Raw genomic sequence first — 26,174 nt, 5'->3', positions numbered from 1 at the left:
TCAATCACATCATCATGTTTATGTTGCCGAAAATGACCATGGTTTATCTGAAATTGAAATAGAAGAATGAAAATATTAAATTTATTAATAAATTAAATTTATTATTAACCAGCAATGGAAATGTCTGGTGGTAGGATGGGTGCCTTCCTACCATCAGACATTTCAAATTAAAATCAGGCTATTTTCATATTTTCATGAAATAATTGGAATATATTTTTGGATATGTGCTCTAATAAACACATGTCATCATTGTTTATGCTTTCATGGAAACTAACACAGTAAAACACACATAAAGTTCCTTTTATGGTTATACATAGAACATGTATTAATATTTTGCAACCCTGTTATTGATATGGGTACTTGCAAAGATGTAGTTGTCATAGTTTGATAAACTTGCCAACATAAAAAAAACACAACCATGCTATTAACAATCTGACCTGTTCAAGTACTCCTTTTACATTGAGCATTTTTTCCTAGGATTTAAGCACTGGTATGTATATGATTTTGTCATCTTTAATAACCTCTTTGTACACAGTCCTTGAACGTCTTTTCACAATTCTGTGTCCAAGTTTAGTTCGTCTGGGTTGCTACAATTAAAATAATGATTATGCATAACAAGCACTAAAGACCAGCTGGCTCAAATATTTTAAAAATCTCAAAAAACTTTATCCAAAAACTCTAAGCATTCTAAAAAAAGTTAAAAAACATAGAAATAAAACTTACAACTAAGCCAAAATGCTCCTCAAAATAAGCATTCTGTTTGTACTTTGTGGAAATATGTTTGAATGGATTTGAGATAGCATGTCCTTCATCAAATAATTCATCAAGACCTGGCACATCATTATAATTTAATCCAGCGTTCTTTAAGAAATTTTGCAAACCGTGTTTAATTGCTTTGACTGTTCCTTCGACCAGTTCAGTGGAATCTTCTACAATGTTATCCACACATTTTTGTGTGAGCAAATTGATTTCTATTGTTTTTAGAAGAAATTGAGCATTTTTGTGTTCCATTGCTTCAACAGAGTCACCAAGTTCATTTTCCCTGTTGAATTCATCAATTAAGAGTTCAAGGCCATCCTCATCAGGACAAAAATTGTTGTGAGTGCAACTCGCTGATTCAACGCAACATAGATCACGTGAGTTTAAGTCAACATTGGCGTGCTTTCTTCTAAGATGACTTTTGTAAGAGTTAACCTAAACAACAACTCCGTGAACGCACTGAATAAGTAAATATTTTTAATAAATAACAAACAAATCAGTGTCGTATCAAGAATCAAAAGCTTACCTTAGCGAAGGTTAATTACATTCCGGCACTTCGCAGAAATATACAATCTGGCATCGTGTTCATGAACAGCGACCAAATGATGCAACATTCCAGCGACAGATGTTGAAAAAAACGTTGCACATACCTGACAACACAATCGTTGCATAATTAATTGAATTTTTACGAATATTCTTGCGTCACTAGTCAAGTGACAACTCCGTTATCGTTTGTTAGAGCAATGAATGAGTAAAATCAGATCAATATTAAGTGTCATTAAGTGCATTTCTTTGTCCAATTAGTTGCGAACTTGCGGCGATTGGTCGATTTGGTCACTTGACATCCCATTACGCAAAGCGGCACGTGCCTGACGGTTAGCACTATTTTCCACCCAGCAAACCGCCCTTTACTTTACACAATCGTTAATAAATTAAAGATGGCGGCTAATGGGAAAGAACCAAAAGCTAAAAGGAAACCATCCATGCACTGGTGCTAGGTCGTTTTGAGATGGCGAGTAATTTTATATTTTTATAATACAGTTTTTAATATCAACATATGAAAATACTTACAGATAAATGTTGCAGTATAAATTTTCATGCAACCACCTTAAGTCATAAACTTATAATCCAGGCTGGAAAATATGTCGTTTTTCGACGATTGTGTAAAATATTATATAAAATATTATATTGTGTAAAATATTGGATTGTGTAAAATATTATATTGTTTAAAATATTATATTTCAAATAAAGGGCGGTTTGCTGGGTGGAAAATAGTGCTAACCGTGCCTGACTTCCTGTTGCCGATGTATGTAGTCCATTGAGCTCTATAAGACCTGGAGGGGCAAAGGGGCCTGGGCCTCGTGGTCAAAAACATGGCGGATTTTGGTGGTCAAAGTCAGCGGAGAGACGCGGGCTCATGAAATGAAAACTTTTTCGCCCCTCCGGATTTGACCACCACAATTGCGTGTTTATAGACATTACAATAAATATCAAAACATTTGTTGCGAAGTCTTATTTGAATACTTGTATTGCAAAAAATGCCGCAATCTTGTGTTGTACATGGATGCAAAAATAGTGCAAGAAAAACAAACATTTCATGGCACCGGTATGCAATAAAATATTGTTCATTATTTCTCAAAACAAAGCACTTCGTTTTTGTAATTTTGTCGTTTGATGGCGTGATACCATTTCGTTTGTAGTTTTTTTAAATTTTTTTAAAGCATAATCTTTAATTTAAATTGTATTTATCTCAAACTTTCTGCTCATTATAGCTTTCCAGATGCAGCAAAACACCCACATCTTTTGGAGATGTGGGTGTTTAGCATTAAGCAAAACTCTCGAACTATGAATGAGTTTGCCCCAAAGAAATGGAGTCGGATTTGTTCAGAACATTTTTCTGACCATATGAAGGAAACAGTCGGGAATAGAGTTGTGTTAAAACTGAATGCGGTGCCAACTATATTCAAAAATGCTGTGGTATGTATCATACAATAGAAGTATCTAAATTTAAAATGTGTCCTTAAAGCTTCTTGTTTTTGCACAATTTGACAGAATATAGACTACAGTGATGAAGGGGCTAAAGGTTTACTAGATGCTGCTAGTTATATAGAAACACAACTCAATATTCCTGTGAATGAAGTATGTATTGGAAAATCTATTGTAAGTGAGGAGGTTGAATTTGAAAAAAGCCTTGTGCCCATGCCAGATTTAGTCATGGATGATAATCAAATAAATTTGACCCAGGATGACTGTACTATTGAAGAACATGATAATCAGGTGATCAATTTCAACTGTTTATTGCATGATCATACATACAGTTGTCAATCTCCTTATAGACTGAAGCGTCAGTTAGAGGAGGTCATTGAGAAAGCTGAGTCACTTAAGAAAAACTTAAGAACAGCAGAATGCAAAATGGTAGTCTGAGAATGAAAGTCAATGATATGTCTTCTGTTGTTTCTAGTTTAACAGAGGAAGGTTTTGTTAATGTTGATCAGGCTGAAATTCTTAACAATACCCTTTCAGGAGTGTCAAGGGATATATTTAATAGGTTAACACATGAAGATAAAACACGTGTTTCCTACCCTCCTGAGCTAAGATCATTTGCTCTTACATTGAAATTTTATTCCAGGAAAGCTTATGACTATGTACGTGAAAAGTTTAATTTAGCAATGCCTCATCCAAGAACAATCCGCACTTGGTATAATCCAATTGATGGTGATCCAGGATTCACTCAAGATGCATTTGTTGCACTGAAATTTAAGGCTGAAGAAGCTAAAAAGAAAGGAGAATACCTTCTATGTGCCTTAATGTTGGATGAAATGGCAATTCGCAAACATGTTGAGTTTGATGGAGACAAAGTCTTTGGCTTTGTTGACATGGGAACTGGCATAAATGATGACGACTCACTGCCTGAAGCGACAGAAGCCTTAGTATATATGGCTGTTGCTCTTGATTCTTCGTGGAAAGTTCCTGTTGGTTACTTTCTAACTGATGGCATTTCTGGACAGATGAAAGCAGACCTGTCTAGAGAATGTATTGCCAGACTACATGATGTTGGTGTTAGAGTCACCAGCTTAACTGCTGATGGTCCATCTTCTCATCAAACAATGATGAAGATTCTTGGAGCAAAACTCTCCAGATAATTTTCAAGCATACTTTTTGCATCCATGTGATTCACGTTTAAAAATTTATACTTTATTAGATGTATGTCACATGATCAAATTGGTGAGAGGTGCATTGACCCAATTGGGAGAATTGAAGGATGCAAACAATAACCTGATAAGGTGGGATTATTTGATTAAACTAGTTGAGCTGCAGGAGTCAGAGGTTTTGCGCTTAGCAAACAAGCTTCGCTCCTGTCATATTCATTGGCATTCACAAAAAATGAAAGTCAATCTAGCTGTGCAAGCACTCAGTTCTAGTGTAGCTGATGCATTAGAATATTGTGAAGGTATGTTAAAACTTCAACAGTTTAAAGGATGCGGTGCAACTGTGCACTTTATTCGTATATTTGATCGCTTGTTTGATGTTCTTAACTCTAGAAATCCCATAGCTAAGAACTACAAGGCACCAATTAGAATGTGCAATTATACGTACATAAAGGATTTTTTAAATCAAGCTGTAGATTACATAAGAGAATTGAAGACTGCTGATGGCAAGTCAATTCTCTTGCATAAGAAAAACTGGATTTCTCGGATTCCTCATGTGCATTGAGGCCGTTAAGGAATTAACAGAGGAACTCGTTGTTTCGGAGAAACCAGTTCTCAGGTATTTGTTGACGTACAAAATGAGTCAAGATCACTTAGAGCTTTTCTTTTCAGCTGTACGAGCGGCGGGTGGATGGAATAACAATCCAACACCACGTCAGTTTAAAGCTGCATACAAGCAACTATTGATGAGACATAACATCAAAGGAGGACATGGAAACTGTATTGCTCAAGATAGCACTGAAATCTTGACAAAGTAAATGATCGTTGCGAGACAAATGAAATATTGGCAGATATTTCTGATGTGACAACGGCAAGACGATATGATATGAAGTTGCGACAACCAATTGAAGAAGAGCATGACTATTGTGACGTGCCCAACTTCATTGCTTTGTCTGAGTATAAGGAAGCAGCTATATCTTACATTGCTGGCTATGTTGTTAAAATGGTTGCAAGAAAGATCACTTGCCAAGATTGTATTGCTGCTTTGCATACATCGACAAACAGGGCTCCAGACCTCTTTGTGTCTTGGAAGACTCATGGTGGCCTAAAATACCAACAGATGATCTTCTAAAAGTGTGTCATGAGACCGAGAAATGCGTTATGCGAATGATAAATTCTTGCAACGGAAGTTTGCCACATTGTTCGCATATCACAGGTGCAATCTCCAACACTGTTTTAACTGAATGTGTGGAGAGAAACGTTTTTAGTTCATTGAACCAGCATGTACATGATTCTGTTGTTACAGAAGATCATATCTTAAAGTTGATTAAATGTTGTAGTGACGCTTTCGTGAAGATAAGAATGCATCATCTGTGTAAGACAGAGAACCATAAAATTCAAGGAAATAAAATCAGAAAAAAACTGAACAAACTAGTATTGTTCAAACATCAGTAAAATTTACAACAATTACTCGTGTGAACGTATTAGTTATGTTCACGTGCATGTTACATGGGTGTTACTGGGCACGTTTGTGCTTTCTAGGTCCCATGGCTTTACTTACGTACGTGTTACATGGGTGTTACTGGGCACATTTGTGCTTTCTAGGTCCCATGGCTTTACTTACGTACGTGTTACATGGGTGTTACTGGGCACATTTGTGCTTTCTAGGTCCCATGGCTTTACTTACGTACGTGTTACATGGGTGTTACTGGGCACGTTTGTGCTTTCTAGGTCCCATGGCTTTACGCACGTACGTGTTACATGGGTGTTACTGGGCACGTTTGTGCTTTTTAGGTCCCATGGCTTTACTTACGTACGTGTTACATGGGTGTTACTGGGCACATTTGTGCTTTCTAGGTCCCATGGCTTTACTTACGTACGTGTTACATGGGTGTTACTGGGCACATTTGTGCTTTCTAGGTCCCATGGCTTTACGCACGTACGTGTTATATGGGTGTTACTGGGCACATTTGTGCTTTCTAGGTCCCATATGCCTGTTACAAGACATAATAATTCCATATGTCTTTCGTACACTAAGCGTCTTAGCATATAGAATGCAAAAGTAACTGCGATAATGCATCTTTAAAGTTATTTAGTGTGTGATCCTTAGGTGTCTCACTTTGTTAACAATTGGAAATTAAACGAGACTTACCTTAAATCGAAGTTTAAATAAAATTCTATTAGTCATTAGCGAGGAGTGCAGGAAATGTAGGAGAGAGAGTACTGCACATGAATTGACCAGTATTTAGAGCACGAGTATTGGTACAATGGCTAGAGTGGAGGAGAGGGGATGGGGAAAAATATGGGTGGGCCTACACGTCGACGCTTGTATGACAGCTCTAAAATTTACATGCACTAATAAGGTAACGGCATCAAAGAGTGTAGTCGTAATGGCGCGAAAGTCCGGCAAGACTTTGTCTCTCAGCATTTTAATTGGTCATCGACAGTAACTGAGAGAGAACTTGCGACACACACACTAGAATCTTGTAGAACTGCGGTGCGCAAATCTCGTTGACGATGGAAATTTTTAAGGCTTGACCATATAAGCTCATTGAGCTTGGGCACAGTAAGTTTGTCGCAATTTTGCGGTGGCTTTTCAATTATTTTTCTGCGCTCCTCAAGCCCAATATTTGAAGAAAATTTTTCATTTGTGATCTAAGCTATTTTGGAATGAATCGCTGAGCAGCATGCATCAGAAGGTCTTAACTAACATCAATTTCTTGCAAAAAATGAACAAACTTAAAAAACGAGTCGTTCAACTTTTGTAAATGTTTATTAATACTTTTACATTCAAATCTGAGCATCTTTACTGTTAATGTTGTGCATCAAACATGACGCCATCGGTACACAGTTTTCTGAATGAATGAAATAAGAACCACTATATAAAATTGCTGCTTTCGTATGACAGCTTATACCTCAAACATATATTTAAACTTTATATAATAGCACACAGTAAGGTATCCTACATTTTTATTTTTATCTTTTTTTATTATTATTATTATTATTATTCCTAAACTGATACTTACCTTTGGCCTTACTTATGCGCACTTTAGAATTTCTACCGTACGTTTCCTAATATTGTCTGCCTAAATTTTTCTAATTTGTTTTTGCTTGTTGGTTTTGTAAAAATATCTGCTACGTTGTCTTCACTAGGTACATATTTTAAGCAAACTCTTCCTTGCTGAATTTCTGATCTGATAAAGTGGTATCTAATGTCGATATGTTTTGATCTTTGATGATGAACTGGGTTTTTAGCTAGATTCATTGCTCCTTGGTTATCTATTAAAAGAAAAGACCTACCTTCCATTATACTTACCTTCATATCTAAACAAATTTGCATTAAATACTTCGCTTCTTGAATTGCATTTGCTAGGGCAATATATTCTGCTTCACACGTTGATAGTGCTACAGTTGGTTGTTTTCGGCTCTTCCATGATATGAGAGGACCTTCTTGTGAAAGCTGAAAATTATAACCTGTAATACTTCGTCTATCTTTTATAGACGCTCCCCAATCTGAGTCACAGAAACCTGTAAGTTTAAGTTGTGAATCTTATTTTTGAAAGACTAATCCAACCTCTTGTGTCCCTTTTATATATCTTAAAACATGTTTGGCAGTGGATAAATCTGCTTGTGTGGGTTCAGACATTTTCTGAGATAGTTTTGTAACAATATAACATAAATCTGGTCTAGTTCCAGTCATCACATGTATTAAGCTTCCTACGAACATAAAACGTTTTTCGATCATATCGACCATTTGATAATTTGTAGCCTGTCAAGAAAAATGGAGAAAATGATTAAAATAGATTTTTTACCATCACAATTCGTCATGTCCATGTCCATCACATGGCGCATTAGGCCGTGATCTGTGACCGATTTTCTTTTATTCCCGTTGGACACCTCAAGGAAGGTCGTGAAAAATTCAAGACAAAACGACTTTTACATGCTTAATACAATTTTACTTATTGTCATCTCCAAAAAGCTGCAGTTTTATTGCTACATCACATTGAAATTTTAAAATTTGTAGCTCATTACAATTCCGGAATCCGCAATTATTCCTCGGAAACTTCATGTAATTTATATTTTGTGTGCTCGTGCCAGACCTATAACAGAGCTATTCCACTCGGTTAAATTGACAACCTGAGTAAGATTCTTAAAAAAATAACGATTTGACACGTGCATTAGGTTAGATTTAACAAATTTTCGTGAAGATGATATTTTGAAAGTTGTAAGAGTATTGTGCAAGACAAGGCGCCCTTTTTCTACAGGTGCATTGTCACGCAGTTGCGACTGCTAGCGAGTAAGGATAGGGACGATTTTCTTCCAATTTTTAGACTTGTCGACATTTTAGCTATTTCATATGCTTTTCATTACTGGAAAATTTTATTGCATTGTTAAAAAAAAAACAGAAAAAAAAGAAATTCATTCTTCAGTTGGTGAGCTTCTGGTATTATTTCATATGCTACCCTCGATACGGTCGACAGAGTAGTCTGAAGCTGCGCACAGATTAAACGCATTACGCCACCATAACAGCACAAGGCAACGCTAGTCGTCATTCAAGGGCGGTGACAAGCGCGCGCTTTTTCTAAAGGTCTGCCTCGAATTCGTCGTACATGTCATCGTCTAAAAACTCCTCTTCCTCAACATCGTTGTCATCAATATCGACATTCGTGCATGCAGTACAAGAGCATACATCTGTGCACTTCACTCCTGCTTTATTACATGAACAACGTTGTGAATTGCAGCCAGTCTTACATCCACAATTAACATTATCAAGTAGGGAATCCGGCGCTGGGGGAATGGTCATCCATACGATTTGCAGTTTCCCGTCAATTGTTTTCCACCCATTTTCATCCGGAGGAGGAATATCCATTTGAGGTTGTAAACAGGAACGCCAAATCGCCGCTTGGTAGTTTGACCGACGAATATGTTGCAGCAAACTGTCACAAGTTGGTGGTAGTTGCTCATCTGAACATTTTCCTGCCTTGAACAATGAGAGCCGACATTTGTTGACGTCCTCAGAATCCTTGTCACCGTACAATAAACAAACAAATCTATTTAGTTGAAACACAAGTTCTTCTGACGGGGGAAATGCACTTCCTAAGGAACTAAATTAGTTCAAATATTTGTGGTTACGTAGAATGTTCCACGCTGTCTTTTTGCCCTTTCCATAAAAGGAACTGGTTGTGTCACATCCTTAAAAGAAAATTTTGAAAATATTGATTACAGTATACTATTCTTTCACTTATTATCATCGTAACAAAAAAAAACTAATAGCAACATTGGTGTTATAGAATTACCAGTAAAGGCATGGAAACCTAGCAAGCTTTGACTAAGATTTTCATCACTTTCTTCTACAATAGTTTGTATAGAAATCAAGCGGAAGTTATTTCCTGTTCCAGTCATGAAGCATATTTCTTTGTTAATAATTCGTTGCATGGCGATCGACAACACAAAAACGTCTGTATCTTGGCTTTTGATTATGATTCTTTCGTTGGTTTCTTTAGCATGATTTGCATGTAGTAACAGCCGAGTGTCAGCTTCCTCGTGATTACACTCCAATTCATACATTTCATTGCATTCCACTTTATCCTCATCTGATCTAGCTCGAGTAATGCAATAGCATTTATCCTTCGACGTTACATACAACGATGACAAATGTCCGAGACAAGATGATACGTAATTGCCCCAGTGTTCACAAAGAAACTGGATGAAAGACTCTTTGTTTTCGCCCAGAGCAAGAAACTTTTTCCACTGCTTTGGAACATGTTGGTTTTTGTCGAATACACGAATTTTCTGAATTCCAGTGTTTACGGATCTTCTGTTCCTTTCCGATTCCTTGATACTTGTGGGAAGGTATCTATCCGCAACAAAGTCAACTCTTGTTGCCTTCCAGTCTTTGGCCAACTTTAATACGTTATTAAAAATAGCATCGCAGAATTCTCCAAACGTTTTCCATTTGCTCTTCATTGTTTGGATATTTCCCAGCAGTGGTGGCACCAAGAATTCTCCGACAGAGGGGCTTAGGTCCTCGATGGCGGGTCTGACTTACTTGGCTTGTGTAACAATGCGTTTTCCATGCAAATCTTTTTTTTCAGAGAAAACTTCAAAAAATTATTACAAATCCTTGCTTTAATGAATTCAGTTTTGGCTGATTTGAAATTTAAGCAGTAGAGGTTTTTTGCATTTTTTTACAATATATTCCCTATCCAAATTCGAAAGTCGAGTTGCAAAAAACAACTTCTGCCCCCAGCTCCATACAGCTCCCTACTCTAGTGCCACCCGTGCGTGATTTACAGCTACGTTTACCTACCCTGTCAGTGTAGTATGAATGCTCTTTCTTGCAAATGACACAGGTTGGAGGTAACACGTGCTGGCTCTTTGCCTTAATTCTTTCACCAGTGAATGATTTTGATTGCAGCATTATCTTTTCTGGAGATGGTCCTTCCTGCTGTACGGACGTAGAAGGCTCGGTATCGGTTGACGTTTTTGCACTCTTTTCAGAGCGTCGTTGTGCTCGATGTATTAAAGTTTTATTCGTAAATGCCGAATAACAACGTGAATGGTAAAAGTAACGCTCGTAACTTCCCAAGTTATCCTCTAACTCCTCGATAGGAATCACATTCGTGGTTTTCAAGGCTACGTCTTTCTGTCGTCCATCAAGTTGTAGCCATTGCTTTCTGCATTCCAGGAACCGTTTAAACGATGTTGGTGTAAAATTCGTCAGTGTTCCGCCGTCATCTTCGCAATGAATCCAACACGAATGCCTTTCTTCCATGTTTGTTGAGTTCGAGTTACTCGCCATATCTCTTTCTTAGTATACTTTATATCTCAAGTAACAACCACGAGAGAACTTAATGATGTAACTGATTTTTATTATTTTACACACCAGTATTTATACTCTTTATTACAAACAACAAATATTATTATTGGTCGGAACAGTTGTTCTGTTTAAGCTTTATATGGTACATAAGGAAATTAAACTAACGTCAATAACTGTTCCTTGGCTCTTAGCCGTGTGGGAACGGATGCATTGATAAACTAAACTACGCACATACTATTTCCTTAACATGTTTTTGTGGTTTATGAGCATGACTCAACAATGTTTATTATCAAAATATTGGCAGTATTTTCATGTATGATTTTTAAATGAATCAAACACGAATGCCTTTCTTCCATGTTTGTTGAGTTCGAGTTACTCGCCATATCTCTTTCTTAGTATACTTTATATCTCAGTAACCACCACGAGTGAACTTAATGATGGAACTGATTTTTATTATTTTACAGAACAGCATTTATACTCTTTTTTACAAACAACAAATATTATTATTGGTCGGAGTAGTTCCTCTATATAACCTTGAGTTCTTAAAACTGACAAGATTTAGGTCTAAAACAGGCTTCTCCTATGTTGATACATAAGTGCAAAGGTGACAGTTCAGGTTTGCTCCCAAAATTTTCCACAGAATTCTTCATTTAAAACTTACATTTTACTTGGACTTTATTAAGAATATCGCTTTTTTGCCACCTTTCAAGATGGCGCCCGTTAATAAATTTGCCTCACCATGACAACGGCAGTTAGATCAAAGAGTTCCGACCAAAAAATGGCGACATTCAAAATTGAAGGAGCGAGGAATTTTGAAATTCAACCGCGAAATACTAAAAAACTGCAGCTTTTTAGAAGTGACAATAAAAAGAATATCAAACAGCAAGTGACTTTCTATCTATTTTGAAAATTTTGCGACCTTCCTTGAGGTGTCCAACGAAACTCATTTTTAAAGCATATTTTTGAGGCACAGATCACGGCCTACATATTATTTGTGGCCTGTTACGTAAAAAATATAAAAATAATTAATGCATTAATTTTTGCAATAATTCTTAAAACTATGCTCGTTTAACTTCAATAATAAGAAAATTAGTAGATACATTTGGTCTTGCGAGATCGATTATGAACAAACAAAAAATTAAAACATTATCTATTGCACGAATGATTTTTTGTTGATCCTGTAAAGATATAGTAAACTACGCGCACAATAATAATTTCATGACACTTTTTGCAAATATTTTCCACTTATTATTTTATAAACAGTTTGTTTGTAAAAGTTCTACATTTTTTGCTTTTATCATATAGTGGAATGTTTTCTTTTTGCAACAACATACAAAGTTTATGATGATATTATACATGAAATTTTTATATCAGTTTGTGGAAGAAAATGACTGATTCGTATACCAACATAGAAAAGACTTGTGATATATATACGTATATAAATTAAATCATAACAAGAACTACATTATCGCAAAAGTTAAATTGAGCGATTGAAAATTTAAATCGTCTTATATTTCTCTACTATAGAAAGCAGGCTGCTTTGATAAATCAGTAATAAAAAAATCACCTCCTCTTCATCACCTCCTTCTCCTTCTTCTGAATTATGATTGAAAGTAATAGGTTATATGCATTGAAGAAAATAGTCACTGGAGACTGAGAGAAATCATTGGATGAACTATGATTGTAATTATCTTTATTTCTTTCCTAACCACATTAACTGTGTTCTCCACCGGGGCAATTATGATGCTGTGGATACTCATCAGTTCAAGCAACATGATAAAGTGATGCTTCTATGGCCTTAACCCTATCATTGTTATCAAGAAGGTTTTCCCTCACTGAAAGCCCATAATATTTTGCGAAGTATCTAGTTTGCTTTTACCTTTCATTTATCATCTTTTTCATGTTTCTTGAATAACCCTGTTGAAAGAATGCAGTGTTAGTCAGGACGAAAAATATTTCAAAATATTTCTTAACTTTTAAACAATAAACATACCAAATTGACATCGAAAGTTCTAATATCAATTATTTTGAAAAAACTATCACCAGGCAGATTTTGTTTATTCGTTTTTTTTTCACCCAGCACGTAAGGCAATCGTTAAACTACTTTTCTTACATTAGCAGTTACCAGTGAAATTAATTGGCGTTCTTGAGATTGGTTTCTTTACGCAATAAGTACTGAATTTTGTACTTTTATTTTATGATTGTACTGTTTTAATTTTTCCATAAAGGTTTGTCACACATATGATTTGGTGTATGTAAACTGTAAGAATGATTTCATAAAAAAAATACTGATTACGTTCCATTTCATATACAGCGATCTTGTACATTGTTTTATCCCTGGTTAAATAGTTTAAATGTAAATGAATGTAAAATTTTAAAGCGACTATGAGGAAAGACTTGTTAAATTGTACAAGAAATTTGCTTTAGTTAACAAAGTAAGTATCGTCTTCTGTCTTCAGCACTTTCTGTCGATCCTGAACGTTTAGCTTTATCGTCTTCTGTCTTCAGCACTTTCTGTCGATCCCGAACGTTTAGCTTTATCGTCTTCTGTCTTCAGCACTTTCTGTCGATCCCGAACGTTTAGCTTTATCGTCTTCTGTCTTCAGCACTTTCTGTCCATCCCAAACGTTTAGCTTTATCGTCTTCTGTCTTCAGCACTTTCCGTCGATCCCGAACGTTTAGCTTTATCGTCTTCTGTCTTCAGACTTTCTGTCGATCCCAAACGTTTAGCTTAATCGTCTTATGTCTTCAGCACCTTCCGTCGATCCCGAACGTTTAGCTTTATCGTCTTCTGTCTTCAGCACCTTCCGTCGATCCCGAACGTTTAGCTTTATCGTCTTCTGTCTTCAGCACTTTCCGTCGATCCCGAACGTTTAGCTTTATCGTCTTCTGTCTTCAGCACTTTCCGTCGATCCCGAACGTTTAGCTTTATCTTCTTCTGTCTTCACACTTTCTGTCGATCCCGAACGTTTAGCTTTATCGTCTTCTGTCTTCAGCACTTTCCGTCGATCCCGAACGTTTAGCTTTATCTTCTTCTGTCTTCACACTTTCTGTCGATCTCGAACGTTTAGCTTTATCGTCTTCTGTCTTCAGCACTTTCTGTCGATCCCGAACGTTTAGCTTTATCGTCTTCTGTCTTCAACACTTTCTGTCGATCCCGAACGTTTAGCTTTATCGTCTTCTGTCTTCAGCACTTTCCGTCGATCCCGAACGTTTAGCTTTATCTTCTTCTGTCTTCAACACTTTCTGTCGATCTCGAACGTTTAGCTTTATCGTCTTCTGTCTTCAGCACTTTCTGTCGATCCCGAACGTTTAGCTTTATCTTCTTCTGTCTTCAGCACTTTCTGTCGATCTCGAACGTTTAGCTTTATCGTCTTCTGTCTTCAGCACTTTCTGTCGATCCCGAACGTTTAGCTTTATCGTCTTCTGTCTTCAACACTTTCTGTCGATCCCGAACGTTTAGCTTTATCGTCTTCTGTCTTCAACACTTTCTGTCGATCCCGAACGTTTAGCTTTATCGTTAAATGCTAAAGCCTACATCAACGTGCCATTATCCATGTGAAAAAATTTCATAAATTGAAGATTCTCATAATGTTATCACACCCATACTCAAAGGAAATAGAAAAACTAATTCTCGCTACATATCCGGCAATTTTTTGTGTTGTTTTTTGATGATACTATGATAAGTAGCGCAGCAACGTGGCTAAGTTCTGAAAAAACAATGTGACCCGACTTTGACAAAACTTAAAAAAATAATTTGTGCATCTACTTTCGAATCTTACCCTGCTTCAATCCAGCAGGTTACCTAAGGACCGAAATACTTTTTGAGCATTTGCGTTAAATTTTGTGCAATCATATAGAAATCTCTTGTTCGAAGATCACACTGTAAGAGATCTGAAAACAATGTTGCATAATTAGTTACAGCTACTTCCACATCAATTTTAAGTTTCTTGACAGCTTTTAAAGCTCTCGTACAGTTTGGTAAAGTTATGGATATTAAAACACAACAACAAACCATATAGGCATGTGCATGTAAAATGTACGTAAATTTTGTTTAGTGTATAGTTATATTTATAGTTAACCGCAGGCCGTTACGAAGGACAGGTGTGCGGGCGCGGGACACACTCAAGTAATATTTTCGGCTAACCAAGGCTTGTTTAAACATGTACGTAAGCGTGAAAAAAAAACTAAATCTTATTTGTGTTGAATAACTATGTGGGTGTAGCTCCTTTCAGAAGATCACGCCGTATAACCGCACCCATTTTCGAAAAATTTGATTTTCAACTCTTCGACACGGCCTTTGGTTAAGTCATACTCAAGCTTTCGTATTTCATAATTAATCTAAACTTTGGTTTCTCACTCCCAGGCGAAAACAAAATGCCTTTGTTTCTTTCTTTCGCTTATTTCTTATTTGAAATCAGAGTTATTACTGTTTAGTTTAAGTGTGTTTTTTTAATATAAGAAAGTTTTATTGTTTTCATTTTGTTTTGAAATTTCATGTTTTATATAAGTAATATGTGTTTGTCTATAGTGTTGAAGATATTGTAAATGTAAATGTCATCAACTCTTACATACACTTGCATTGAAAGTTTCCAATAATAGAAAAGTGTAAATTTTCAATCTTTATTTTGTCTTAATTTTTTTGTGCAAGCGTGGATTCGATAAGCTGCGTGATTTTACACCTTTCGGCATTTGCTTTGTTTTGTACGACTTTGATAAAGTAGGTCAGGTTAATATTTTTGTCAAGTAAAGTAATCAGTTTAATGGACGGTTAACCCCTTCAAAAAATAAAAATGTTTTAGACTTTTGATACCGAAGCGAATCCACGTTTGAAGTCCAGCATTGTAAAACTGTAGATAAAGTACTGTTTTCAAAAAATATAAGTTAACAAAAATACATTTAATTGCTTGACTTGGATCGTGATCCAGCACTCTTTTCCTTAATATTTTGTTTTATGATGATTTTGGTCTTACACATGCAGCAACTAGTTATTGTTCGAAATTTGACATAAAATTTTTTTCTGTTGTCATTGGATTACGTACATAACGTGCGTATATTATTTATCTAGATTTGTGTATTAGCAATAGAGAAAATAGCCAATCCTACACTTACTCAAACGCGCTACTTAAACTTACGCACTTTACTTTATAATTACGTAAAACTACTCAAATTTCAAGTACATTATCCGCCTTGTAATAACTGCACCTTGTTTAGCCAAATATATAAAAAGCCTGTAAATAAATTGTAACAGATAGAACACTCACGATTGTTGTAAATAACTTCTTCGCTAGTGAATAAAATAATCACAAAATTTAACAGCGTTCTAGTACATTGAACTCACGTTCGGAGCTCATACGAAAGACATATATAACGCTAAATTGGTGACCCCGAAAGATATTCTTGACTGGCGAAATGGCTACAACTGATGAACCTAACACTTCTTCAAGGACAGATTCTTCATCTGTCACACCAACCGCTTCTATGATCAGCATCAAACTTCCACCATACTGGCCTAACGATCCAGAACTGTGGTTTTCTCAAATTGACGCTCAATTTACGACGCGTAGTATCACCTCACAAAATACCAAATAAGCTTACGTTGTTGGTTCCCTTCAACTCGAAATTGCTCAGGAGGTTCGCGATATCATCCTTCACCCCCCAGCTCGTGATCCATATGACACCCTGCGACGCGAGTTAATCCACCGTACCTCAACATCTGAGCAACAGCGACTTCACCAACTGCTCACAGGCGAAGAACTATGAGATCGGTAACCTTCCCAACTCCTTCGCAAGATGTAACAACTACTTGGTACCCAGACATTGCCCCCATCCATCATGAAACAATTATTTATACAACGTCTCCCTACCAATGTTCAGGCTATTCTGCCACATCTGCCAAATCTGGGGAGCTTCATCAACTTCGCAAGACCATTTCTGATCTTGCTGCGTCAGTACAGGCTCTCAATCTTCGTTTCCCTTCATCGTCCGATGTCAATAACCGTTCATCTCGCTCTCGTAATCGGCAACCGAATGATCCCACTCACAGACCATCCAATAATGGTTATTACTGGTATCACGCCAAATTCGGCGCCACTGCCCGCAAATGTGTTCACCCTTACACATTTCCATACATCGTTACGGTCAAACTACAACGCCAGACAATAGACGCGGCAACATCGTCTGGCACTTCCACACAAAGCCGCTTGTTCTTCATTACCGATCAGACCACCAAACGACGATTTCTCATCGATACAGGTGCCGAAGTTAGCGTCATCCCACCACTTTCCGCAGATCGACGACAACGCCAAGCTTATGACCTCCAGGCAGCCAATTCCTCTACAATTGCTACCTACGGCAAAAGGTCAATCATCCTCAACTTTGGACCCCGCTGACCCCATTTTCAATGGATCTTCACCATTGCTGAAGTCCGCCAGGCAATCATTGGCGCTGATTTTTTACGCCATTTCAACCTCCTCGTTGGTTAGTAGCATCAGAGAGTAGTTTCTGTTCAAACTTGAAAGACAGTTTCTCTTCAGCAAAGGAGGAGGACCAGGTAGGTTGTACAAGGTTGTAGGCTGATAGCATGTTAAGTAGAGATTTAGGGAATTCATGAGAACTGTTATTGTTCTTTTCAACATACCATTCTATTTTAAGTTTGATCGATTTAGTGTTTATATTGATGTCCCAGGATGGAGAAGAACCAATACCAAGATTTCCAATTAATGAGCAAGCTTGAAAAAGTAAGGGATAGTATGATTTACCAATGAAATCCTTTGGATTCGATGAAATTTTCTTAGGCGTAGGTGGAGTAGGAAGGAAACCGTTGAAAATAGGAAGCAAAATCGCTTTAATTATGGGTTTGAAGATTTTCGTAAATAAAAGAAAAAATGTATACAATTCGACTCCAAAAATCTTTTAGAAATGTAGAGGAGGTTACCAGGAACACGTAGATACCAAATATAGATAATCCACGATAGATTTAAGAGCTAAAATTTTCGAACGAAGACGAGCGCGTGATAAACAAAACAACCGCCGATCGCACCATATTATAAACTTTGATTTCTCGGCGAAAAATCAACCAATTTCAGCCAATAAACTCTTGAAATGATCGCTAGACTTTTAGCTACAAGATTATACCACAAGGTAAGGCCAATGAACAATTTTGAAGGAAGAAGATCAAAATTTCGAAGAGCACCGCCTGAAAATTCAATGGCCTTGCATTTTTGGCCTTGCTATGGCAAGATATCAGGCCGTGTAATTTGAGTAGGCCATGAACTAGTAATACAACAACAAATATTCAGATATACGTGTACAGGTTAAGATTAAAAGAGAATTCAATTTTTGAAGAGTCGCAATATTTCATCATCCCATCCTTAATGTAATTTAAAATTAAAACATTTATAATTCTTGAAACATTGGCAAACCTTTCAAAAAGTACAAATAACTTACAAAAAATCTTGAAAGGAGAACTCAATATGCAGGTTTATTCAACAGAATCAGCCTGTGAGCCAAGCAGGAATTAAAAAGGAAAATGTTATTTTTTAAAGACTGAATAAAGATCAAGCCCCATTACCTTTAATGCCAAAATACTTTTCTACTATAATTCTTTCTCTGAACAAAATCAATTTAATCATAAAAGACTTCGGCATAAACGTATTTACTAGTAAGTCTCGTGTACTGTGTATGTTTGCGCGAGTGATATACGTTCTGTCCCCTCCAGACACGCTGTTCTGTTGGTCATAACTGGCTTCAAGTCAATGAATTATTAGGCTTTTATATTACAGGCAACCTTCCATGTATTATGTAGTTCAATAGAAAAAATCTCATTTTTGTAATATAATGACCGTTTTTGGTCATCTTAAGCATACATCATTGATGAAAAAAGTTATGTAAATCAATTTGACAACAAAATTATCCGAATATCTGTAAAATACCGCATTTATGTTCAAATGAAAATTGCTCGTACAAGAATAGAATTTGCCCCATCGTTGCTAAGGCAAGATACTTCACAGCTAGGCTACCAGTTCAAAGGTTAAGAAGCTTACTATTGAATACGTTTTTTGAAATGGAAAATATTAACCATGAATACGGTAAAAAAGAGCGACATCATTCATTTGTTTACATCTGAAACATTGCAGCAAGTACGAGTTTATTTCAAAAAAATTCAGTTGGATCTATTCAATAATTTACATGAGTTTCTCCTTGGAACATTTTAGGCTTTGTACGTAAACTTTTTAACAGAATCTATTAGATTTTGCACAAAATGGATATTCGAAATAGGGTTGAACGTATGTGTAATTTCAACAACGGTAATTTACCTGGAAATCATGAAAGGCTAAAAAAAAATTTTAGGTGAAAACTTAAAAAATTAAACGCTTTGAAAGAATTTCCTTTGCTGCTTCATTAATTTATATAACATGTGACGGGTATTATTTTACTTATCATGTAAAACAAAGTTTTGTGTAGGTTTGTAGACACTGAAAATTGTGTTTTTCTGAAAGTAAATTTGTACGTTCACGTAAACACACTAATAATAATTTAATAGTAAATTATTTTAAAATTTGTTTTTGCCAAATAGAAACAAAAAAAGATTCGTGTTTTGGTTTCGAAGCTTTGCAGTTTATAGCTACAAGTTATTTTTTTGTTCAATTCTATTATCTTCAATAAAAATTTGATGAATATATATTTGACATTTTATATGCTCACGGCATTTTAGAACATAATGGAAGTAAAAGTAAAAAAATCTCATATTCAAGCACATTATACTACTTAAAAAATCAATGTAATGCCTATTAAATAGTTCATGCACGTAATCATGTTAAAATAAAGCAGTCAAATCAACCAGTAAAATTTTTTAATTGTTCTATTCTCATATCATGATACACAAAATGAAGTTCAACCTGCTAGATGTTAACATAACAGATAATTTTTAGCAATAAATTGATGATGTAGAGATAAAACATTTCCGGCTGATGTTCTGATTTAACAAGTTACTGTTTGCTGCCTAATCTTAAAACATAATCACTGACGATTTTGTTCAATGCGTATAACTTATTACTTTCATTTTTAATTCAGGAGAAAGCAGTAATGTCAATAAACAAGATAGAGAGGAAGAGGTAATTATTTTAATAATGATTTATCAAAGCAGTTTTCTTTCCTTAATACAGAAATATCAGACGATGTAATGGGGGAGGTAAGTTTGTCTTAAAGTATCTTTACTGTCGTCGAAATGAACCACTACTATAAACATCACTTGTTCAGTGAGTTTGTATGGTAAAATGTTGTAAGTTACTATTGCAAAAGTAACTATTTTCAAAAGCATTTTACGTACCTATACAAGTTACGTTAACGGTAACTCGTAACATGTTTCTTAAACATTTACAGTAACTATTTACAGGAGTAGTTAACTAATATATATATATATATCATCGCAGGCTCAAGTTTTTTTATTATAAAATGTATTATGTCTAAAAATAGTCATAATACATCTTATAATAAAAAAAACCGGGGGGATCGTTTTTGAGGCAGTCAGCGGTAGTAAACATAAAAATAGAGAAGGGTGAGCCTGTGATAATATACATATATATATTAGAATAGTGGATAAGAGTAATATAAAATACATAAACAAGAAGATTTTATAAAAAAAAGATATATATTTCAATTACAATAGAAAATAATTACATTGATGAAAGTCCAAAGTCCAATTTTTTAAAAATGATTAATATGGAAAGTCCAAAGTCCAATTTATTGATGATACAAATTGTCACGCTTCAATGCTTCATCCACATTAAACAAACGATAAAAGGACTAAAAAAAATGATGATAAACAAGTAAGTGTCATAATGTTAATAAATATTAAATATTAAAATATGCTTACCAAAAAAAATTGGAGATAAATTTAATCACAATCACCAATATTAGTGGTCTGAACTAAACACGTTGTTGCTTTATGAAGACAGAAAAAAAATCCAATATGAAGAAGACCTGTCATAAACAAGTATTGACCATCATATTTCCAAAAAAATTTCAGACCTTGAATAATTGAATTAATTCTACTTTTGAAAGACATCTTCTCTCTTTGAGCGACTGAATATTTATGATACAAGTAGATATATAAAAAAGTATAAATATAGAGAAAATTGTAAAAAAATGAAATTTATTGTAAAAAATTGAAAAAAGTTGAAAAAAATTGAAAAAAAATAAATTTAAAAATGTAAAAAAATGAAAAAAAATGTAAAAAATTGCAAAACAATTTTAATCAAGAAAAAACAATTTATTACATGTTTTTACAATTTAAATTGTTATATTTAAGAAAAGTTTTTTAAAATAAACATCTAGATTTAAAATAAACCACTAGGTCGACCATGAGGCCATGAACCGAAGGGCAAACTACCAAATTTTGATTGACAAGATCCATCAAATGTTAATAGATTTTTCTCTTTACTAGGTAAATTAAATGTTTTTTTACCATCACCAAATGCTTCTGGTTTTTCTTCTTTACTAAGTAGATTAAATGTTTTTTGAGCATTAGATTTTCCAAATAACCCAGTAGGTGTAACAAATGTTGATTTTTCAGTTTTATTATTTTCATCAACATTGTTATTTTTTTCTAACACATTAATTTATCAAGTAATTTCAAATGTATTTTAACATTTTCTTCCTCAAATTTTGTAATTATATCTTTTATTTCTTTAATTTCTTTTTGCACTAAAATATTTGTTGTTTTTATAAATAAAGATATTTCTTGTAGTCTTGTTTTTATATCCTTAGATTCATTCATTTTTTTGTATTTTCTTTCTGTAAAACAACAAAAGTTGGTATTAATAGGAATACATTCTGCTTTCAGTTTTTGTTAATAACATAACTTACCTTTGTATAGTTTCTTTTTTATGAATAAAATTAACTCTTTTTCAATTTTTTTGTAATTCTTTCTTTTCTTTACAGCAAGTATATGTATGATAAAAATACAATCTGATGGGTATACTGGTAATGATGCGTTATTTAAAAGCTTTTGAGATCTTTGACATTTTTACAATAAAACAATATTTATAAAATAATTTTTATATCTTTCATTTTCAAGAAAATTATCACTTTTATTTTCCATTCAAAATTCAAATTTCAAAAAGAAAAATAGAATAATGTTTTTTTTCTTTTATTTCTTTAAGTTCTTTCTTAATATATCTTTTATTTTCCTCTTTTTCTTTTCTTCTTCTTTTATCGATTGAATTTCTTCTTCAATTTTTCTTTTAATTCTTTTTGTCTTTACAGCAAACGTTTGCATGATAATCAATACTTTCTGCTCCAGTTGGTGTTGGTAAATTTTCAAACTCAAATAAATTTCGTAATCAAAACATATTTTGCAATAATAACAATATTTATAAAACAATTTTCTGTATTCTGTATTGATTTTGCTTGTATGGTATGTTTTATATGACATTTAAGTTTTTTCTTTCCTTTCTTCTTCAATAAAACTAATTTCTTCCTCAATTTTTTATTTCTTCTTTTCTTTACAGCAAACATACAAATGATGAAAAACACAATGTGTTGGATTTTTTGGTAATGAAGCACTATATAAAGCCTCCATTTGATATCTTTGACATTCTTTAAATAAAACAAAATATTTATAAAACAATTTTCTACTTTTCATTTGCAATACTATTTTTTGTTTTTCATCCATTTTTCAAAATAAATCAATTTTCCATTAAATGTCAATTATGAAATGAATAAAGTTTGCAATTTAATCTGTACACAAACTATTACAATAAACTATCATGTTTTTTTTTTTATTTTCCTTCTTTCTTTTTTTAAATAAATTCAATTTCTTTTCAATTTTTCCTAATTTTTGTTCCTTACATGCAAAACTCATGATGCTTGATAGTTCTTCAATTGATAAAGGTGCACGTCCATAACACAATAATTTAATATATAGAGTTTGACAAAATGAACAATTAAAACAATATTTATAATGTAATTTTATGTACAGTTTAAAGATGTGATCATATGGTATAGTGATTTTATTTATTTCTCTATTAGAATTTAGTTTCTTTTATTTTCGTCAACTATTTCTAGTTTCTTTTTGCAAAATATTCTTTTTCTTCTTTGTTTTCTGTGCAACAATTGTCAGCATGAAATGAATCGTTGTAATTGATTTGAAATGAGTATAAATTATGATGAATTTATATTTTTTGTCGCTTACAAGAAAAGCAATATTATAAAATAGTCTCTATATATTATCTTTATAATATGACATTTTACTTAAGTTTTTTATATCCTAGCTATTTAGTAAATGAATAAAATAGTAAGTTTACTTTTAAATTTTTTGATAATATAAAGTGTTTTTTCTTTTTTTCCATTTTTAAATTCTTTTTGAATTTTTTATTTATTTTTTTTCGTATTCAATATGATTTATATGGTAATAATAAATTCATTAAAAGATAATTCACTTATATATTTATAATTATTTGGTAAAAATATATATATATATATTATTCTACAGTTAAATTCAGTTAAAATTCATAAATTTTACCTATTTCACTTTTACCCATTTTATTTTAAGTGTGTTCTTCTTAACTCTATTGATATAATATGGAACAAAATTTAAAAGAGAGCACAAACATATCTTTCTGAATGGGAAAAATACCGAAAAAAGGAAAGATTTTCTAAAAGATATGATTGTTTGTAATGAGAAATGGTTTCTTCTATTCATGATTATATTCGATTATTAGATATATTTTGAAGAATGAACAATTGTACAATGATTTAAGAAATACACCATGGTATAATGAAGAAAAAAAACGAAAGTGGTTTTGACTTGAATAAATATGAAGAAAATGAACACGATTTGTTTTAAAGAAAATGTAGATAACAAGTATTTATTTACTTGGTTGGTTGTTGTTATAAACATTTGTTGTGAAATTTACTATTCAATCATATCAATAGTATCGTTGTATGAAGTTTTGGTTTGTATATTGTATATAAAGATATCAATGGCATCTATACCTCCTGAAACTTTGGAAAGAATAAATAAAGCTTACGGGGAAGAAGAGAGAGAAAAAATTTTAAAAGTGGTGTTAGAAAAGAAGTTACTTTATATTTCATTAATTCATGGTTATATCGATTTGTTAAACGCTTTGTTAGTTTCTTCTGATTTATATAATGATTTAAAAAATGGCATGGAGAGGATTTAAAATTCTCTCTATATTTGGAAGTTATTCTCAAATGTATGTGAATACACTCAAGAAAAATGAAAAATCAAATTTATCTACCTTTTGGTTTTTCTGATTCCACGTATAAAGATCAACGAACAAATGAAGACATGAACAAAATGGATGAGAACTTTTTACTTGTAGATAGTGTTTTAACCAACGAATATTTTTATAAATTTACCATAAAATGATGAACAATATGATTATTTTAAAATATGTATGCAATCTATAGACGATACTGGTATATATAAAGAGACCTTGGATTTGTAAACAAAAAGACATGGTTTAAATAGTGAAGGAATTATTAGAGAAGATAAAATATTTTTAAATATGGATAATGAGAGTTTTGGTGAGAATGTATCGGTATATGAATAGATTTTTTGATTTATCTCGTGAGACTAATCAATACTTTTTTGACGAATATTTTGAAGCTGTTAAAGAAGAGAAAGATAAAAATTATAGCTGAAATATCGCTCGAAAATTATAGTAATCAAGTTCAAATCACAAATTACGTGTTGGAAAAATATCAATAGAACAAAAGATAAAGGATTTAGAAGAAAGACTTCGAATTGCTGAAGAATAAAGATTTTGTGGAAAGAGAAGAAACATTATTTCTAACTATTGAAGAAATGAAAATAGTAATTAAATCTTTATGTGAAAAATGAATTGCTTGATATAAATAAAAACATTGCTAAAAAAACTTGAAGACAAAGACGATGTCCTAGTAGTTGATTAATACATATATATACTCATAACTGTATTAAGAAGAAAATTTTATTATAATTTTTTATTTGAAATTGATGATGGATGTGAATAAACAACAATTTTATGGATTATATTTTATTTTTGTATACAAAATCTCAAAGAAGTGACTGCTTTAAAATTAGATGTTGAAAATTGAATGTAGAGATTGAAACTCTGATTACAAGATTAAAGAGCAAGATATTATCATGAAAGAAAATAAAATTATAGAGTTAAGAAATTGATAGAAGAAAGAAAAAATGTGAATGAAATGGAAATAATCATAGTTAGCAATACTATTTATAATTGTTTTTTGTTTTATTATGTATTATTTTTATTATTTTAATTTATGTTTGGGTGTATATATAAAGCAATAGAACAATAAGACGAGAATGGATGATTCCTACATTTGTCTTTTACTTATATCTGGTTGTATTCTTCTTAAATTGAACGAAAATACATTCAATGAAAGTGGAATTTTTTTAATACCAGGATAAAGATATTGGAAGAAAATATCAAGGAATTAAATATTTTATTTGATGGGCGTATTATGATGAGAATGATTATAAAATTTCTTGTGACATATTAGAGATTAGTAAGAGAAGAAAAAAATTATTGAATGAAATGGAAAATAATCATGATGATGATGATGCTGTTGATGTTATTTTTAATTTTTTTGTTTACCCTTTTTATTATTTTATTTTTTGTTTGTATGTTTATATAAAGAGCAATAAGATAAGAATGGAAAGGAAATGGCTGAAGTGAAGGAAAATGAAAGTTAAATATATTGACTTTACTTCATTATATCATGTTGGAAGAAAACATCAAGGAATTAAAGATTTTATTTGATGGAAGTGCTCGTAGATGAATTGATTATAACATTTCTTTTACATTATTATTTTTTCAATAATTTTATCATGGTATATTTGTTATCACTGTTATATTATTGAAGAGGGATTTAAAAAGATAAAATACAAGAGAAAATTCTGGAGATACAGGAACTTATGAAAATAATGTTTTGTTAGAAGAAGGAACTATCTGTATTGGTGGTGGTGATGAATGGAAATAATATAATTCATTGTTATTTTAACGCAATTTATTTGTTTCAATTCGACGAAAAATTTTTTAAAAAAATTTTTTCTAAAAATTATATATTTGACTTTTTATCAAAGAATAACGAGTTTGAAAATTACTGATCAAAAAAAATTTATAATTTTATTTTAAAATATAAATCATATCTCAGATGCTATAATAATATTTATATAAATGAACAAAAATATATAGAAAAATATTGGTAAAGAATTATATTTTTTAAGGGACCATATATTAATATAACAAAATGGAATGGGATTAATGAAAACATTTGTTGATAATTTTGTAAAAAAATTTGTTGATTTTAAAAATAAAAATTGTCGATTTTTATGGGTATATATTCATCTTATTTTCATGTTTTGTATCATTTGATTTCATATACTTTCAAACAACACATCGATATAAGTT

At 32.9% G+C, this 26,174-nt stretch overlaps 2 protein-coding genes and 1 long non-coding RNA gene across 5 annotated transcripts; 1 reads left to right on the top strand and 2 right to left on the bottom strand.

Annotated features, from left to right (window-relative positions):
• Positions 1-983: 983 nt before the first annotated feature.
• On the bottom strand, positions 984-1,602 carry LOC124456781. 2 transcript variants are annotated; one of them, XR_006952463.1, is made up of 2 exons: positions 1,286-1,602; positions 984-1,218 (listed from the first exon to the last, which is right to left on the bottom strand). It is a non-coding gene; the product is annotated as an uncharacterized LOC124456781 (long non-coding RNA). The 2 variants fall into 2 exon arrangements; XR_006952462.1 differs by having other exon boundaries at positions 984-1,194.
• Positions 1,603-2,507: 905 nt separating this feature from the next.
• Positions 2,508-3,349, top strand: LOC124456769. 2 transcript variants are annotated; one of them, XM_047007118.1, is made up of 3 exons: positions 2,511-2,736; positions 2,812-2,898; positions 3,096-3,156. In XM_047007118.1, the coding sequence occupies exons 1-3, from the start codon at positions 2,569-2,571 to the stop codon at positions 3,123-3,125; spliced, it is 285 nt and encodes a 94-aa protein (XP_046863074.1). In that variant the 5' UTR covers positions 2,511-2,568; the 3' UTR covers positions 3,126-3,156. The 2 variants fall into 2 exon arrangements, with proteins under 2 accessions (XP_046863073.1, XP_046863074.1); XM_047007117.1 differs by having other exon boundaries at positions 2,508-2,736; positions 2,812-3,349.
• A 5,039-nt stretch (positions 3,350-8,388) lies between these two features.
• LOC124456773 lies at positions 8,389-9,012 on the bottom strand (the record flags this gene model as incomplete). Its single annotated transcript, XM_047007122.1, has 1 exon — positions 8,389-9,012. A coding segment is annotated over one exon (522 nt), but the record flags the coding sequence as incomplete, so codon positions are not given.
• Between the last annotated feature and the right edge of the window lie 17,162 nt (positions 9,013-26,174).

The sequence above is a fragment of the Xenia sp. Carnegie-2017 genome, unplaced genomic scaffold, assembly GCF_021976095.1.
Source record: "Xenia sp. Carnegie-2017 unplaced genomic scaffold, XeniaSp_v1 HiC_scaffold_6, whole genome shotgun sequence".
Classification (NCBI taxonomy): domain Eukaryota; kingdom Metazoa; phylum Cnidaria; class Anthozoa; order Malacalcyonacea; family Xeniidae; genus Xenia; species Xenia sp. Carnegie-2017.
This window is presented reverse-complemented; position numbering and strand designations above follow the sequence as displayed.